At 46.7% G+C, this 18,676-nt stretch overlaps 1 protein-coding gene across 1 annotated transcript in view; it reads left to right on the forward strand.

Moving 5' to 3' along the window:
• The window catches only part of TLL2 (tolloid like 2), a 102,477-nt gene that overhangs the window by 58,420 nt on the left and 25,381 nt on the right, over nt 1-18,676 (forward strand). The window contains exons 3-9 of the mRNA XM_068950326.1: nt 193-270; nt 3,582-3,752; nt 5,847-5,964; nt 6,458-6,636; nt 6,894-6,999; nt 9,431-9,555; nt 15,390-15,505. Coding sequence (XP_068806427.1) covers nt 193-270; nt 3,582-3,752; nt 5,847-5,964; nt 6,458-6,636; nt 6,894-6,999; nt 9,431-9,555; nt 15,390-15,505 — 893 coding nt within the window. The remainder of the gene's footprint in view (nt 1-192; nt 271-3,581; nt 3,753-5,846; nt 5,965-6,457; nt 6,637-6,893; nt 7,000-9,430; nt 9,556-15,389; nt 15,506-18,676) is intronic.

Raw genomic sequence — 18,676 nt, forward strand, 5'->3', positions numbered from 1 at the left:
CCGTAGGCCAGGAACAGATCCAGGCAGAGCCCAGTTTTATCAGGCTCTCAATCCCTGCTCTCTGTACAAAGGGAGCGGGCAGTTTCTGTGGCCAGCAGTCACACAAACAGCATCATTGACAGCCACTCTCTTTCCTGTGACAGGGCTCTGCCAGCTTACTTACCGGGAGTTTCTGCTCTTCTTCCTTTGCAGGAGGTCTGGGAGAGCAGTCTCTTGTGCCAAGTGAGAACACCACTTCCACGGATCATAGTAGCAAAGCAGTTAAAAAGGGTAATGTGGTACCCCACCCAGACCTTTGGGTATCTTTTATTTACTCTTTTATCCCTTGTAAAAACTTGTTTTGTCCTGTGTACCTGTGTGTCTCTCCATACTTAGGAGACCAGCCCTGCCCTGGCATCTGTATTTGTTGCCCTTGGTGGACTCTCTGCAAGGAGGAGTTTGCCTTGAATAGTTAGTTACCTGTGGATGTCACTGGGACAGCAACACTGTTTTGCCCCAAGGCAGAGAGTATAATGCTAGCTGGCCCCTTCCTGCTGGAGATGTTTCAGCTGAGCCAGTTTAAGGTCCTGTTCCCCTGAAGCAGAGCTATCACCCATGCTGAGCTCAGCAGTTGGTTCCTCCTACTCACGTAGGTAAAGAATTGCTTATAGGATCTGTCCAGGCCTACAGTGGGCATTTTCATAGTGTTTCCCTGCTCTGTGCAAGGTGCTTGCAGCCCCTGTGTGCAGGAGGGACTGTTGTTTCCCTCTTATGGATAGGGGTACTGAGGCCGAGAGACCACACAGCAGGTCAGTCCATGGGGGGGGCATTCATGCTTGAGACTACCTGGTTCATAGCCCAGTGCTGTCTGGGGTAAAGCTGAGCTATCTCTGCTGGCCAGATGAGTGTGGGAGACCCCAAGTGAGTTTCAGAGAGTAGCAGGGACTGTTACACAGTATGTCCCAGATCCGGGGTGCTGCCTGGGCTGCGGGTAGTGTAAGGATCGAGTCCCCCTCACCACTGGTGTGTGGAAACCTCTGAGGTTGGTGCTCCTCAGCACTGAAGAAGGGGAGTTCTAGAAAGGATCACAGTTGTCCCAGGCTTAGCACTAGTACTAATCAGTGTGTGGGGGAGGTTATTTGAAGTCTTTTTTTAAAGCATTCCATCCAGATTTTTTGTATGCCCTAGTTACGTTACTTCTGCTGCCTGCTTTCCCTTAGTTCCACTGCTGGCTGGAAGGGAGCGTTAGGCCTCTCTGAGGGCCTGCTGCAAATGTAAGTTGTCAAGGCAGAAAATCTTAGCATAGATGGGCCAAGAGATGTTCTGGGACTATTGCCAAGAACTTGCCCGAGAAGGTGTGTTGGCAGTGAGGAACGGAAGTGTTCATGGTGCAGAAGCGTGGATCTGGGATCTCCTGTGCAGGGCTCCTACTGTACCAGGTGCTGGAGCAGGAGAGCGCAGGTCAGAGGACTCCTCATTAGGCTTGGCTGGCAGGAATTGTCTGACCACAAATTCACAGAGCTTTTTTTAGCAGCCCCAGGAGTAGCAGCAGGAATAGAGTGTGCAGGGAGGTATCCAGAAGGCCACTTCTCTCTCGAGAGCCTCCCCCTTCTTCCAGCTGTGGCCCTTGTAATGCTCCGGTGGTACCTTTTTGGAATGAAAGCATGCAAAGAGGGTGAGGGTAATTCCTATTTCATTGTGGGAACCCCCTGGTATTAGGGCATTTGACTCCAGGATCCAGCAGCTGGTTTGGGGATGATGCAGCTTCTGAAATGCCTGGCACACCTGGCTTTGCTGGGGAGCTGCTCAGGACAAAATGGAACAAAAGGCAAATTCCAAGCTGGGCCTGTGGTTCAGAGCAAGGCCTCCAGATGGAAGGGCTGGGTCTGATGAAGCAGGAAGGAAGGTTTAAAGTTCATTCCTTCCATCCCTCTGTAGGTTGCCTTAATTTCCTTCCCATTGTTTTGTTCCCCTCAGCCTTGACAGTAGTGGTTTGCTTGCCCATGCTTCCACTGGAGGGATGAACGAGAGAGGAGGCTCTCAGCAGCACCTCTAATCTCAAGAGGGAGGGCTCAGTGGGGCTTGCATTTTTTTTCATAACTGAGCTTTAAATGTCCAGCCCGTGTCCCTGACTTGGGAAGCAAAGCTGTAGCCAGCCTTACTCTGATTTCCATATGAATCACAACACTGCAAGTATAGCCTTGACCCCTCATCTTGGAGTTTCAGAGAGGCCTGCCAGCACTGAGAAGTCACTGCCAGCAGTGTTACCTCTTGATGTGAGAAGGGAGTTCCCTTAGGTGTATCCCTTCAGGCTCTGCTCTTTACCAATGTAGTGAGTCCTGTACTCTGTTACTCCTTTGCCCAAGCCTAGCTAATGGCTGTATCTGCGATACAGGCAGCTTATGCAAGAACATAAGCCCACACAGCCCTTGCACATACTAACAGGAAAAAAAAAAAAAACACAACTGGACTAAGACTACCTGGAGGATTGGGACCACAGATGGCACAACCAATAGGAGATGAACAGCCAGGGAACTCCAAATGAGGACATTTTCAGCTGGGTCAAACCCACACTGTATTAAAAGTGCAACTCTTGTAGGCAAAACCAGTATCTAAGTGCAGCTACAGTAGCACAGATGCAGGGCAAGATGCAGGGCCTGCCTGGGAGCCTGAATGAACCCTCAGGCAGGTTTCATGGCCAGCATGGAGCACCACACAGCTAGGGGTCCTCTGCTGGCAGACCTTGAGCCTGTGGACAAGTGAGATAGGTCTATGTGGGCCGCAAGAGGCAATGTGAACCTGCCCTTCCTTGGCAAGGGGTGGCCTGGGTCAGAGCTGGCAGAAAAATATGACTGCCTATTTAGCAAGAAAGGGGGTACATGTTCTGTTTTCCCTTTTACATGTTTTTCTTCTTTTCATTAAAATGAAGAGATTCAGCATGGAGATTTGTGCTAAGTGTGGAATGTCTCAGCTTTCCATCCTGAACCTTCCTCCTCCAGCAGAAGTTCTCTAATATGTAGATGTTTCCAAACCACCTGAGAGCTGACTTGTGAAAACAAATATTATACAAAATACTTCCCAGCCTCCAGTGTAGGTTTCAGTCTAAGGGGCCTGTCCTCTGCTTCTAAGGCTAGCTCAGATGAGTTACTTCTCCCCTTGTGAAGCTATCCCTGGCAGGATAAAACTCCTCTCTCCAGATCTAGATGAGCTGGGTGGGTTGAAAATACACATCACAGTGAAGTTTGGGGTTGTTCAACCTCCCATCTCCTACTGCCTTTTTTTAAACACTGTGTCCCTGTCGATGAAGTTGCTGTTTGATACAGTGCGTGAATAGAGACAGAGGGGCTGTTCCTCTCCACCTTGCTAGCAGAGAAGGTTTGGCACAGGGCAAAGGGAGACTTAAAGACAAGAAAGGCCAGGTTGCTACAGATGAACTGTCTCTAAGTCCTGAACAAACCACTTGTAGATCTGGCCGTGGTTTCTGATTCGGATTAACATCTTGCCTTGTTCTGTTTTGCTTTCTCCGAGGCTTCAGGTTATTACCGGAGGGCTGAAGGTGGAGCCACAGAGGATTTAAACAGTGTTGCCACTCTGTCTTGCAGACGGCAGGCAGAATGCAGCGCTTGTGAGGAGACCGAAGAGGAAGGAGTACAATGATGAGTCTGGGATGGATACACACTCCTCTCCCAGAGTACGCAGGGCAACCACATCCAGGGCTGAGAGGATCTGGCCAGGGGGGGTCATCCCCTATGTGATCGGAGGAAATTTCACTGGTCAGTAGTGAAGACATTGCTCCCTGTTTGTTGCTCAGGGGTGAGTGTCTCAGAATGTGTGGGAGATGTCAGGAGCAGAGTTTTCCCACACATGACTCAGATCTCTGGGAGCCTCTGTCCTGAGGTGGGATGGGCATAAGCACGCACAAGGGACTGTGCGCTATGGAAGCCCAAGCCTGAAGTGTGAAGAGAGATGGTGCTTCTCTTGCAGTCCAAGTAATGCTGAGTGGCTCTTGGTTGCTTCATGGATCAGCACCTGCAAGCTGCACACACACCTTGCATTTACAGAAAGGGCTCCTCTCTGCTGCTAGAAGAGCAGGAGCAGAAGTATTCTGGATTGCTTTCTAAATTACCATTCAGAGAACTTTCCCTGTGCGCTCTGCTTCCTGACCTGCTGTTTTCTGGGCACCAAACTTCAGAATCTCCTCTGGGTGTGTGAAGGGGATGAACAGGGAGCTGGATCGCTTGATGGGTGAGGAGCTCTTCAAAGCATCCTTTATGGCATCTTCTAGGCGCTGCCGAAACTAAAACATCCCTTGGGGGAGCAGATCTCTTGCAAATCTCTCTTGCAGAGCAGACAGCCAACTTGCTCTGAGGCCACCTCTCTCTAGCTGAGTGGTTCCCCGTGAGGCTGATTTTCTTGAGAAATGAAAAATGTTTTGTGCTTGCTAGAGCTAGCTCCCTCCTGTTCCCTCTCTCCCTCAGACAGCTGCATCTGCCACTTAGATCTAGCAGACCTTATTCCCTGGAGTCTGTGTTAGGCTGTGATGTGCTTTGTCCCAGCAAACAAAAGGCAGTTTGGGAACCGTTCCTCTCGAGCGTGGGTTTTCCTCCCTGGTCCTGCCTCTCCCATGCTAGTAATCCTCAACACTTTAGCATGTTCCCTCAGACCCTCTCTCATCCTGTCACCTGTAGTGCTGTCAGGAGTGTGCGAATCCCCAGGGGAAGGGTCCATTCACCTCCTATGAACAGAGAGGCGCATGCAACAACCTCTCAGCATATTGTCTGGCAGCACAGCTGCCCTGGGCGTTTGTCAGAGAACAGCCATCCCCATTCCTCAGGGTCTGATGAGAGAGTCTCATCTAGATTGTGTGTGCTCCACAGCCTAGCCTAGTCCAGACTACATAACATCACCCTTCCGTTTGGGGTGGCCGTGTGAGAAGCAGCTCTTGCTATAGTGCAGTTCTTCTCTTGCATTCAGCTTGGTGTTTTACTCCAGCTTAATCCCACCCTGGAGCTCCTCTCTGTGTTCCCTGTGCGTCATTGAAGTGCTTTTGGCCTTTTCTCCCTCTCTAGTCCCTCTTCAGTGTGGCAGCTTGCTCTGCTGCCCTCTGTGTGTCACAGGGTATGTTGGAAAGGCAGTACTGCAGGGAAGCCACGTACCATTCCAGGGCATCACTTTCCAGCTATCTTTAGGGCCATTTTTACTGCTGAGTGAGCACTGCAGACAGCCGGCTCCCTGGGGAGGCAAAGTCCTGTGGCCTGTCGTCTTGCTGGTGTGAGCCAGGCATACTCCCCTGCTTTTCAGGTGTCTCTCTGTTCAGGTCCTGAGCTGTCCCTCAGGGTCAATCAAGCACAGAGCAGCAGTGAATCTCTGCACCTTCTTACACTGCCCTGAGACCATTCTCTCTAGCTGCTGTGCAGGTTTTGCTTCTAATACCGAAGATAAACTATCTGGCAACAGTTTTGCCTTAGCGTGGAGGAGCGCATAGGTAGCACTGATGTGAGATTCCTGCTCCTTGAAAACTGTCTGGTCATGTTATGTTGTAGCATGAGAGCAAATGTGGTACAACACTGAGTAGCTGGTGCACAGATCAGGGCTTGCAGCAACTCTACCAGAATGACCTGGTAGGATGGTATTTCTTATATGCAGAAGTTGCCTGTTTAAGTAGAGCAATTAATTCATCATGCGGAAAGAGAGTAAAGCATGATACAGTAAATCAGTGCTATATTAGGAAGTAGGTGCCAGATTGTCTTCAGATACAGGATCAATTGTTGAAGGGCTTTACTGTTCCCCTCTCCAGATGAAGCCCAATAGAGATCTTCCTGAAAGCCAGGCCTTCCCTGTTTGCTCTTCTTTGGTTTCTTTTCCAGGAACCCAAAGAGCTATCTTTAAGCAAGCTATGAGGCACTGGGAAAAGCACACCTGTGTGACGTTTGTGGAGAGAACTGATGAAGAGAGTTTCATTGTATTCACATACAGAACATGTGGGTAAGTGATACACACACTACCTGCAGCTAGCTGTGATGCAGGCATTCCTGTCATTGGTAAATGGCATTGTATATCTACCTCTGGTCAGAATAAGCCAATGGTCACATGGGGGATCTGTCACTGAGACACGTCTGGTCACTTCCTGTAAGGATTGCCAGGATAATTTACTGTCAGTTCACAAGAGGAGGCTCTTTTGTGGGGATAACACTTAAAAATATATATGCAATTTTTATATACACACATACTTATATTTTTATACATAAAGGCAGGCACACACAAACATATATAAACTTATATGTGTGTGTATATATGTACATATCCATACCCATATATATATATATATATTTTTTTTTTTTTAAAGGACATAAGGTCTCTACTTTCTGACCTGTCCCAGACCCTTCTAGTTGCAGTTGCCTGTCTCTGTGCCTCAAACTTACCCAATTCTCTGATGTGCTGCATGTTTTTGTTTTTTTTTTGTTTTTTTTTTTTTAAGATGCTGCTCGTATGTGGGTCGCCGAGGAGGGGGCCCTCAGGCCATATCCATTGGAAAGAACTGTGACAAATTCGGCATTGTGGCTCATGAGCTGGGTCACGTGGTTGGTTTCTGGCATGAGCATACACGGCCTGACAGGGACCAGCATGTCACTATCATCACAGAGAACATACAGCAAGGTAAAATAACCCTTGAGTTTACTCCACCTACTTTTGGATGAGTGGAAATCTTCCTTGCAGTCTGTGATCTAATATGGAAAAGGAGAAGTACTGCTAGTCCTTGCCTCGACCAAGGGCTGAAATAGTGGGTGAATAGAGATTTGGGTGTGCAACTGGAATTGTTGGAAGGTAGGAACATGTCCCTTTCATACCTTTTTTTTTTTTTTTGAGAGAGCGAGAGATTTGTTTTTTCCCTTTAATTGTGTCTTGCATCACAGGTCAGGAGTACAACTTTTTAAAGATGGAAGCTGGGGAAGTGAACTCTCTGGGAGAGACCTATGACTTTGACAGCATCATGCACTATGCTAGGAACACGTTCTCAAGGTGAGAATTCCAGGTCACATCTCCTTAGAGCTACATTCAGCATTTGTGGTTGGCTCTCTATGGTAAGTGGAACCTTAGAGGAGACCCATAGTCTATTGCAGAGATATGTGGCAGTTGCATTAAGCTCTAATGCGTTGCAGAACCTGGAAAATATTTGCAAAAGCAAGGTGGGTGAAGAGAAGTGTGGTGGACTCCTGTTCCCCCCCCCCACCCCCCCCACAGAGCACTGGGTAAATATACCTCAGGAACCTTCCAAAGCCATTTTAGCATGCTCTGCTCCTTCCCAGCCAGCACGTATGCGTGCGTGTAGCTGCCTCCCTGCAAGGGGAGTAATATTAAAATCAGTTTTGAGTATCTTGGTTGTCCAGCTCATTCTTTGGAATCAAAACATTGTCTTCAGAGTCCCCAGCAACTCTGCCAAGGAGACTTGAAACTCTAGATCATGATCTTAAGGATTCTTGCTTGTGGGGATTGGGTGGGCAGCATGATTCTTGTGGGACCTGTGATTTCAGCCAGAAAGACTCTCCTCCCTTCTCAGTTGCTTTGCTTGTAAAATGAGAAAAACTATACTTAGTGCAATTTGGAGCCTTGTTCAGCAAAGTTTGTGAAGGGAGTACACAATTCAGTTAGTGGAAAAAGTGAGACCAGAAATCTCAGTGCCACAACCTTGGGCACATCCTTGTAGAAGAAAATATGCTGGGCAGGTAATAAGGTAGTACAAGGTAAATCTGTATTGTGGGTCATTTGCATTGTTTGGGCACTACCTTAAATGTGTACTGTGTGCAGGAGGTTTGAGATTAGGAGTACGCGGTTGTGAGGATCGGGGTGGTCAAAAGAATAAAAGGTTGGCATGTGCAAATGGTGATTTCTCTATTAAATTTTATCATTTGTCCCTGTTTGCTGAGCCTGGAGATCAACAAAAAGCATTTATCCGGCCGTAGAAGTATCTCCCTATCAAATGCAAAGTTATTCCGTGAATTCCTGAGGAGGTTTGAAAATTTACTACCATGCAGAATCTATTTTTGATCAGACCTCTTAAATTTAGCCCCAGGCATGCAGCTGGCATGAAGAATGCCAGCCTGAATTTGTCAATTAAGATTTGATGGATTTACCTCAGAACTTGTGAGAACTGACTTTAGTGCTGATCAGGAATTTTCCTCCCACCAAAATCGACCAACACATCTTCCCTGCAAGAGTTGATTCTAGATTCTTAAACAGATTCTATTTCTCCCCCTCCATTTCTTCCTTTAATTCGAACATTTACAGGAGAATTTTCCATACAAAATATGTTTAATCAAATTATATTTTCTGTTCAAGAACACTGCATCTCTGGCCAGCTCTGATCCAAATGCTCTGCTTACAGTATTTATTTAAAATTTAATGAAAGCAAAAACTCTCTCAGACTCCTTCCCAAGGCTCTTACGCACCTGTGCAGCCCTATGAACGGAATTACTTGTATTCTTAATGTTTAGCCCAGACTTGAAGACTTTTGTATCAGGACTAGGCAGCACTAAAATTATTACTTCTGCCCTGACTTTCCCTTCAGGCTCTACACACAACTATATTGTTTCCTTCAAAAAGAGGAGTCTGCCTCACAGAGCTGAGGCCAAGATCTAAACTCACAGTTAGGATTTGCAGCATGAAGTCAGTAAGACGCTCTGGGATGGAGCGAAATGGTTCCTATGGAGTGGGCAGTCTGGCTTCAAGAGCACATTTTTTTACAGCCTGGAGCTCTGTTTTCTGATTCCTTCCTCTTACTTCAGCTCTGCAGTCTTAATGCTGCCTTTGGGTCTCGTTTGCATGCAAACTCTTGCGCTTGTATGCGCTGACCTTGCATTTTGCTGGAAGCGAGGCCTGAGCTTAAATCCTTTTCTGGAGTGAGATCACAAGTGCAGTAGAGAACTCCTGAGTATTAGGGACCGCATGGAAGTAAGAGTAGCACAAGAAAGAGGCAGAGAGAAACTGGAAACTCATGCAGAGCAGAGGTAGAGTGCTGGATCTTTTTCTCTTGTCTGTGGAAACTGCCAGCCTAGCCTCATCTGCTACTGAACAAACTCCCCTTCCCTCTGCTCATTTGGCTGAGTGTCCAATCTGCACTCCTGCTGAGCCAGATGTGCCATGAACCTTCTGCAAGGATATATTTTTGCGTTTCCTGATTTATGGCAAGGAAACAGAGGCAGCAATCCTGATAGATCCAAAGCAAAATTTACTGGCTTGGCAGATTTGCCTGTACATTTGGAAGCTATCTACTGTAGGGAGCTGGGTACTTCAAGACGTACAGTTATCACAAACTGCTTTACGCTTACATGTTAGCATGGGATACATGGTCAAAGGGACAGTGTAGGAGGCCCATCTTTTACCAGGATGACTCTCTGTGCATCGTGCCACTTCTCCCTACTTCACTGCTCTTTGTCTCTGTTCTTTGCTTTAGAGGGGTTTTTCTCGACACCATCCTCCCTCGTCGTGATGGTAACGGAGTCCGGCCAACCATTGGTCAGCGTATTCGTCTGAGTCTGGGGGACATCGCTCAGGCAAGGAAGTTGTACAAGTGCCCAGGTAAATATGGCTTGTGGGGATGGCTTCAGCTTTATCCTACACACATGGTTTATCTGGAAAGCACTGGAGCTCCAGAGCACCTTAATGATCCCTTTGATGAAATGACTCAGGAAATACAGACCGTTAAATGCTTCAAGCTAAAAGTGTGGGAGACCTGAACTTGCCTAATGTTAGTACTTTACTCGTATTCCTGTTTGTTTTAGGGCTTAAGTTGCCTAGTCTCTAGTGAAACCTAGTAAGAGGAGCTGGAGAGCAGGCTGAGGAGAGGGGTTAGGACGTGACATGTGTTTTGCTGTTTTTTTTCTATGCATACACTGTCCAAAACAGAACTAGGGATGTAGGCTCTGTTTAAGGAGCATGGAAATGACATACAAGACCATGAACAGGGTGGGGAGTTAGCAAAGTGGCAAGAGGATGACAGTGGCAGGGGTCTCTGCACACCAGCCATCAAACTTCTAATGAGTTATTTCTATAGGCATTGTCCCAAGGGAGAGCCTTAGGGAGACCCATGGGGTGCCTCTGTGAATGGTTACGGTGTGCAGAGGCTTGGGAGGGTAATGTGGGAGAAAGCTCAAAGATGCTGATTTGTACAACAACCAGGCACTTGAAGCTGGTACTGTGGGCTGTTTAGAGGAGGGTTGCATCACTCTTTTTGCTGCTAAAAGAGTGATAGATTGGGAAGAGCTTTGAAAGAGATCCCATCTACATATATGTGACATACTGAAGACTGTTGGTCTGGTTCCCGCCCTATCCAGAGTTTGCAAAGATTCACCAGAAGAGCCTCGGGGTCACAGATCTGACTGGGAGAAGACTAAATTTACCCATGAGAGCAGAAGGATCCCATTAAAATGGAGATGTTAGGAAAAGTTTGTGCAATAGTTTTAGCTGAGTAGATTAATAGGGAAAACCAGATTTCAGAAAAGGAATCTGCCAGATTTAAGAACAGTTTGACTGTGAGGATGTAAAGAAAAAGCTCCAGTGACGATGGCACACACTCTGGGGACTGTAGCATGAACTGCAGCAGCTAAGAAGGGAGATGGCAGGGAAGATGTGATGCTGGGAGGGAGAAAGTTTAACAAGCTTTACTGCATTTCTGCTGGTAGTGAAACATCCATGAGAAGATACTGGCAAATGAGAGAGTTGCTCTGACTTTGCAGAGTGACTTTGTAACATTAGTAATAACGCAGAAAGTAAAAAAAAAAAAAAAAAAAAAAAAAGACTTGTGCAGTCATGGCCCAATGGTCTATCTAAATCGGTTGATCTGGCCAGCATATTGATCCAGTTGAGAGTGGCTTTGGTTGATCTTAAACTTTCCCTAAATCAGCATGTGCTAAACAGGACAAGGATTCCACTTGGAATAAGCACATCACAGGGAGAGGGGAGAAAGTGGGAAGGAGAGGTAGGTTTTACCAGTATATAGAGAGTCACATCTTAACTCAGTGTTTGACTAGCACTGGTCTGTGAACCGTTCATGAGGCTGTGGAAAATGGTCCATAACTGGACCCCTTTTGGGTATCCAGCTACAGGTTAGACAGTATGGGTTCATAATGGTCTAGGATAAATTCTGAGGATGAACAGCACTTCAGGGTCCGTGATGTTTGGGGATGACTGCTTTAGCTTGTAGTGGTATAACTTTCTTAGATTTGCAAGTCCTGACAATTTTTTCTTTTAATTTCTTGTAATTTTCTCAAACAAACTCCTTTTTTGTTGAAATTTGCCTTATTTGGCCTCATACAAGATGTGGCTTTTGGAAAATTATCTCACAGATTTGTTTGGAGATTAAGTCATTTGAATACTCAAAAAAAAAAAAAAAAGCCTTGCCCCATATGTTTGTTTGAGCCAGAGTTAATCCAGTCAGACTTTCCACTCACTTAACTGGAAGCATTCGACTAAAGCTTCAGACTTCTCAAGGTGAGCTAAAAATCCAACACTGATCTGAGGTTAGAGGCAAATTAAAAGCTACAAAGCAATGTTCTTTAAAATGAGAATTCTGAGTCTTGAATTTTCTACTTGCACAGTAGAACTTTTCTACTCCTTGTTTATGTCACAAAGCTTTAGCAGAGATTATTCCAGTTCAGAACACTTGACAGCAGAATGATCAGAGCGCTAAGCTTATTAAACCTGTTTTCTTCAATGTCTATTATTTAGTTTTGGTTTTTTACTTTCCGTGAACATTTATATACAGGCTGCATTTGAGAAGAGGTGCAATATATTTAATGACTTAGATATTTGCAGCTGTTATTTGAATCTGTAGTTTTGAAAAAGTTCTGTAATGACTTCTGCAAAAGGCAAAGCTCAGGAGCTCAAGACCAAGGGACGTTAGTTATATGTTCAAAACAGAGTTTGAATGAAATCTTTGATTGAGGACAACTTTGTTCAGTAGTCTAGGTGTGAATTTTTAGATAAAACACAACAACCTAGTCCAGAAGTTGAATGGCAGATGGTTTTCCCTTTTTGAAAGAGAGCACCCACCTGAGAATGCCTGGGAATCACCCTGCAAGACAACTAGCATGATGGAAGATGAGTTACAGTGTGTGTTAGTACTTGCCAGAATGACTGCTGTGTTTGTTGGAAGAGACAGAGCTCTCCAAGTCATTAGACTGGAGCTTTTGTGGATGCTATAGTTAGGGCTGTCTTAGCTTTTGCATTCTAAAACCCTGCTGTTTTAAATTGCTCTTAATTCACCAAAGTTTACACCTGCTGGTTAAAAGCTAGTGCCAAGCTAGGTGAAGCCAGATGAAACGTGCTGAAGGAATTTTTGGAAGACAGTATGCCTTCTGCTGCATAGTGGCAAATGCTAGATTTAATGTGGCCAAATGGTTGATGATTTGATGGGTATAGTCCCTACAAAAGACTTTTAAATGGCTTGTCCCATTCTCTTGTGCTCTGCAAAAGCCAACAGGCCTGCATGGCAGTGCCAACTGTGCAGGAATAGTTAAACTTTAAATTGGGAGTGGTCCTACCTTACATCTTCTGATTCAGTTCCCAGTGCGGTTTTGACAAGGTGTAACATACTGGTAATCAGCTGATGAGTAGTAAATGCCTGTCTCTCAGCTACCTCATTTGAAAATGACTTCTGAAGCATTTATTGCTTCCTCTGCCTTGATTTTCGCTTCTGTTCCTTTCCAGCAGCTAAGTGTGCAGCAGCCTCTTCACCATGTGCCAAGACCACCTCGGTTCAGTCTCTTGGAACCCAGAAGCACTAAACACTCATCTCACTAGACCTGTTGTCTGCCTTGCTACTAAGTGGAGTACATTTGTATTGGTTATTGATGGGCAGCGAGAGATTGTGCTCTGCAAGTGCACATGCATTGCTCATTAATATCCTGTTACCCTCTGCACCTGCAGGCGATCACTCTCTTCTGCACTGAAAAGCCAGACAAATCCTTCTAGGAGAGTTTCTTTTGCGGGATTTGGATAGTTAGCTAGGTCTCCTTTCTGACATTTTAGCAGAGCAGTGTTTGCTGGTAGATACATTAGTACCTCCTCCATAATTACTCCAATTACTGTGTGATTACACTTAGGAGAATTAGATCTGGGCTGTCTGTAACGGGCACTGTGATTCAATGGAGAGCAGTAATGCTCTTTAATCTGTAATTGTGGTAATGTAGAGTGTGTTCCCAGGGATTTAGGGCTTTCCTTATGGTTTCATGGGGGCAGCTTTGTTCATATAGATTTTTGAGCAGAGAATGTTCATATATGTTGGCAAGTTATAGACTGGAATCCTCTCTCTACTAAGACACCTTGCCAGACGCCTGCATTCCTAGAGTCATCCTAAGCTGATGACTACTCCAGACCTTGCACTGCTTGTGGTGATGCCAGGGGAGTGGCTGAAAAATGACTGCTGCCCTCAGAATAAGTGTGGCTGAGATTCAGCTTCTTTGGGATGTTCATCTGCTGGGCACTATGCATTTCCTGGTTGAGGGTCCTAGAAGCATCCAGGGTAATCAAGCTGGAATTACCCTAACAGATTGTGCCACAAATAACAAGTCAAGGCATCTTTGCAAGAGGTGGAAAGGAAGAAAGTATATTTGTTCTGTGAATAGAAGTCTTCAGGCTTCTTTTCCAGTGCATGCAGGCCATCACCTTTTACCAGCAGCTCTCTCTGCCGATGTGAAGAATACAGACATCATCACCTGCCAGACATGTTGGGAGAGGCTGGAGATTAGCTGTTTCTGCAGATACTAAAACTCCCTGTGCAATGTCCTTTGTAGTTGCATAATGGTAAGGGGTGTTCTCAGGGCTCAAAATTGTTTCTTTGAGAAGGAGGGAGCAGTGTGGAGGTTTTAAACTCTCGTTTTTCGCTTTATACCTCTAGGGCAGGCGCATGCGTTTTTCCTACCTGTTTTGTTCAGTGGTGCTACTTTCTAGCAGTTTTTAAATACCTTTGCCTTTCCTGGCAAGAATCACTTTGCCAGAGTCTGTGCTGACCTGTGCCTTGAAATATGTGCAACTCATTCCCAGTAGTGACTCCACCTTCTAGAGCACCCCTAGGAGCTGTTTGGATGAGCAAAACCCCTTTTTGTGTCCCTGCCTATTGTTCATCTTGTCTGACCTGTCAAGCTGTGGGTCAAAGTACTTCAGGGAAATGAAGAATTTCTAGCCTAGGTGACTCCCTCTCCCCCTTATGGAAGATATTAAACTTCTTGAATGGGACTGGTCTCTTTTCACCTCCAACTTCCGACCTGCCCATCTAAATGTGACCATGGCTGAAAAATTGATGTGTGTGTGATAGCATCAGGCAGAGGAGCATCACTGGCATTTCCATGAGAAAGGGAGCCAGATGTTCAGTCTTGTCAGATCTTTCAAAGCACTGCTGCTTAATGAGGGATTTTTGGGGGCTGCCTTGCCGTCACTGAGGAAACCAAGTTGCAGGTCAAGGGCAGCTTTATAACATCAGCAGTTTATGAAATTAAGCAACTGGAAAGCAGGAGAGACAAGGTCCGTGCTCTGTGGGATGGTTATTTGCATGTGTCTGGTGATCACACATTCTCAAGGAAATGGGAGCTTTGATATGTGTGATTCTCTGACCTAGCCAGTCAGCTGCTCTGCACATGTACATACTCTTTCCTTGTTCCAGCGCAGTCCTCCAGGCTCAGAGGACAGGAACCACAGTAGTCACTGCCTTCCCAGATGTTGGAAGCTGCCATTCCCTAAAGAAACATGTGCATGTGCATATTATTTGCTTCCCAAAAGTCATTCTGGCTTTTACATTTCATCAACTGCAGCTGGCCACAGAAAAAGGCAAGGTGGAGAGCAGAGGAAGCTGCAGTGTTCACATTTTACCCTGTGCAGTGGGTCAGCACCTTAGATGCTGGACAGCCAGAGCCTAGGGGCAGGAGGGCTTGCCCTGCTTTGGTTACAATATTTTAACCAAAAAGAGGCAATTAACAATGGTAGCTAAGGAGAACTTTATTGAGCAGCATATAATAAAGGGAAAAGAGATTTGCTGACAGCCGTCTTGGGGTTGTGGAGGGGTTAATATTTTGTATTTGATCGACGGATCAGATATTCTTCAACAGGGTTAAAACCTAAATGTGCTGGCAAGTGGAAGGAGGGGGGAAGGGAGAAGGGTGCCTTTTTTAGAGGCTATTTCCCTGTCCCTGTACTGATAAACTTCTACGTGGTAATCCTGGCAAATTTCACCTCACCCCCTTTGGTGAGGTGTCAGATGGTAAATGGCACTTTTGGCCACTGCCAGGGGGAACTGAATAAGCATCCTTAGAGTACAAGCCACCAACCTGCACACAGCAGCCAGGTGCAAACACTTCAACAGCCCCTGGCGTCTTTCAGAGGGTAACTCCTTGCTGCTGTGTTTTTTATGTCTCTTGCAGCTTGTGGAGAGACCTTGCAGGACACAACAGGGAATTTCTCAGCCCCTGGCTTTCCAAACGGTTACCCCTCCTATTCCCACTGTGTCTGGAGAATCTCGGTGACCCCAGGGGAGAAGGTAGGTGCGACACCAGCTCAAGGAGTGCTCTGCACTTCCCTGAGAAGTGGCTTTGCCTGTGACAATAGTGTCAGCAGCTGGCAGCATACTCTAGATCTCTGCATGTCTGGAGTGCAGAGTTGGAGCCTGAAAAGGTTCCTGAGCAACGTCTTTGTCCTCCCAGAGACTCACCTGCCTGCAGGGAGGGAGTCCCAGGTGTCAGGAATTCTTGGTCCTGAGGAAGAGGAGAGTTAATATGGGAGTAGAAACCCCTCACAGTTGGGGGCAATGTGTTGATCTCCGAACTCACTCCTCTCAGTTCAAGGCAAAACCCTTCCTGGATAGTTTCCTCACATATTCAGCTTGCCACGTGCTAGCTGACCGCGCTGAGAGCTGAGGAAGTCCCCTTTTGAAGACTGCTGTCAGTCAGATAAGTTGCATAAAATGTGCCAACCAGATGGGGTCCTGGGGGGAGCTGGAGGAGTCATGAGTGACACCGGTGACCTACTGCTATCACACAAGGCAGAATGCCCCTGTCAGGGGACTCATGCTGAGCCCCAGTGCAGCTCAATCAGCCCTTCCGTCCACTTGCTTTCTAGCTCCTTTTGTGTTATTGATCTTCATGTAGAAATAAAATCTTTCCTTAATTCATTGATACCAGCCCTTTATACCTTTCATATCGCAGCGTGGCTTTGGAACTCCTCAGCAGAGCAGCTTCATTGAGGACCACCCTTGAGAAGTGTTTAAGACTCTGACACAAACAAACAAACAAAGGCAGAGATCACATGTTTTTCAGTAATCATCTTGCTCTTGGACTTAGTTCTGTTGCCTGCAGGCCCAGTTCTATGCAGTGCTGAACCCCCACCTTTAGCTTCGGGGAGAGCTTTGCAAGGGGAAGAGGTATCATGAATAGTCCAGGCTCTGAAACAATTATAGTGTGGCTTTTACAGTGTGAATGTTACTTCAGCTACTGTAAATTCTCCCTTTGCCCCTCAGCCTCTTTAGAAGAGTTATATCAGATATGACCCAGCATCTAAATGCTGTAGCACTGGTATTAAAAAAAAAAAAATCAGGTTCAGATTAAGTGCTTTACTTATTTTGCCATATTTAAGCAAATGCAATAATTGGTACACTGTAGTATCACAGCAGTGGCACTAGCTTAGAACAGATATTGGTTGTGGAGATTCATCTGTATAGAAACAGATGAATCTCCTTTTATTGTCCAAAGTCAGAGAATTGCAAAAGTCTGAACAAAGTAAGTGACATGATTACGAGCATTCTGTACATCCTGCCAGGTCCGTTACTTCACCTTGGGAGGAGAGTGTCTATTTTAACCTAATGACATTCTTTTGGCAGGAAGTAGATGTAATATATGGGTCAAATATTGCAAGGACATAATGCTACAAGTATGTCCCGTTCAGTGACTTCCATAGGCCTAGAGCAAGGCCCGTAATCCTTGTTATGGAAGAAAGAGACCAAAAGGATAAAATTTTCAAGCTAAATCCTGCTCTGTAAAGCCACTGAATGCTGTTGAATCACAGTGATCACATGAGCATAATTATCAGAACGTGGAAATCACAGAATCACAGGATCACAGAATCATTTAGGTTGGAAGGGACCTCTGGAGATCATCTAGTCCAACCTCCTCCCACTCCAGCAGGGCCATCTAGAGCACATTGTCCAGGATCACATCCAGACGGGTTTTGAATATCTCCAGGGAAGGAGACTCCACTACCTCTCTGGGCAACCTGTTCCAATGCTCTGTCACCCTCACAGTAAAGAAGTTTTTCCTCATGTTCAGAAGGAACTTCTTGTGTTTCAGTTTGTGTCCGTTGCCTCTTGTCCTGTCACTGGGCCTGTCTGAGAAGAGTCTGGCCCCATCCTCTCGACACTCCCCCTTCAGATACTTGTACACATTGATGAGATCGCCTCTCAGTCTTCCCTTCTCCAGGCTGAACAGGCCTAGCTCTCTCAGCCCTTCCTCACATGACAGATGCTCTAGTCCCCTAATCATCTTAGTAGTCCTAGGCTGGACTTGCTCCAGGAGCTCCATGTCTCTCTTGTACTGGGGAGCCCAGAACTGGACACAGCACTCCAGGGGAGGCCTCACCAGGGCTGAGGAGAGGGGCAGGATCACCTCCCTCCACCTGCTGGCAACACTCTGCCTCATGCACCCCAGGAGACCATTGGCCTTCTTGGCCACAAGGGCACACTGCCGGCTCATGGTTAACTTGTTGTCCGCCAGGACTCCCAGGTCCTTCTCGGCAGAGCTACTTTCCAGCAGGTCAGCCCCCAGCCTGTCCTGGGGCATGGGGTTATTCCTCTCTAGGTGCAGGACCTTGCACTTGCCTTTGTTGAACTTCAGGAGGTTCCTCTCCGCCCCGCTCTCTGGCCTGCCCGGGTCCCTCTGAATGGCAGCACGGTCTTCTGGTGTGTTAGCCTCTCCCCCCAGTTTAGTATCATCAGCCAACTTGCTGAGGGTGCACTCTGTCCCTTCCTCCAGGTCATTGAGGAATATATTGAACAAGACTGGACCCAGGACTGACCCCTGGGGGACACCGCTAGCCACAGGCCTCCAACTTGACTCTGCGCCATTCACCACAACCCTCTGAGCTCGGCCATCTAGCCAGTTCTCCAGCCACCTCACTGTCCGCTCATCTCGCCCACACTTCCTGAGTTTACCTACGAGGATGTGATGGGAGACAGTGTCAAAAGCCTTGCTGAAGTCCAGGCAGACAACATCTACTGCTCTCCCCTCATCTACCCAGCCAGTCACCCCATCACAGAAGGCTATCAGGTTGGTCAAGCATGATTTCCCTTTGGTGAATCCATGCTGACTACTCCTGATCACCTTCTTGTCCTCCACATGCTTAGAGATGACCTCCAGGATGAGCTGTTCCATCACCTTTCCAGGGATGGAGGTGAGGCTGACAGGCCTGGAGTTCCCTGGCTCCTCCTTCTTGCCCTTTTTGAAGACTGGTGTGACATTGGCTTTCTTCCAGTCCTCAGGCACCTCTCCTGATCTCCAGGACCTTTCCAAGATGATGGAGAGTGGCCTAGCGATAACATCCGCCAGCTCCCTCAGCACTCATGGGTGCATCCCATCGGGGCCCATGGATTTATGGATGTCAAGTTTGGACAAAAGATCTCTAACCTGATCCTCCTCGACCAAGGGAGGGTCTTCCTTTCTCC

Source organism: Struthio camelus, chromosome 7, assembly GCF_040807025.1.
Source record: "Struthio camelus isolate bStrCam1 chromosome 7, bStrCam1.hap1, whole genome shotgun sequence".
NCBI lineage: Eukaryota > Metazoa > Chordata > Aves > Struthioniformes > Struthionidae > Struthio > Struthio camelus.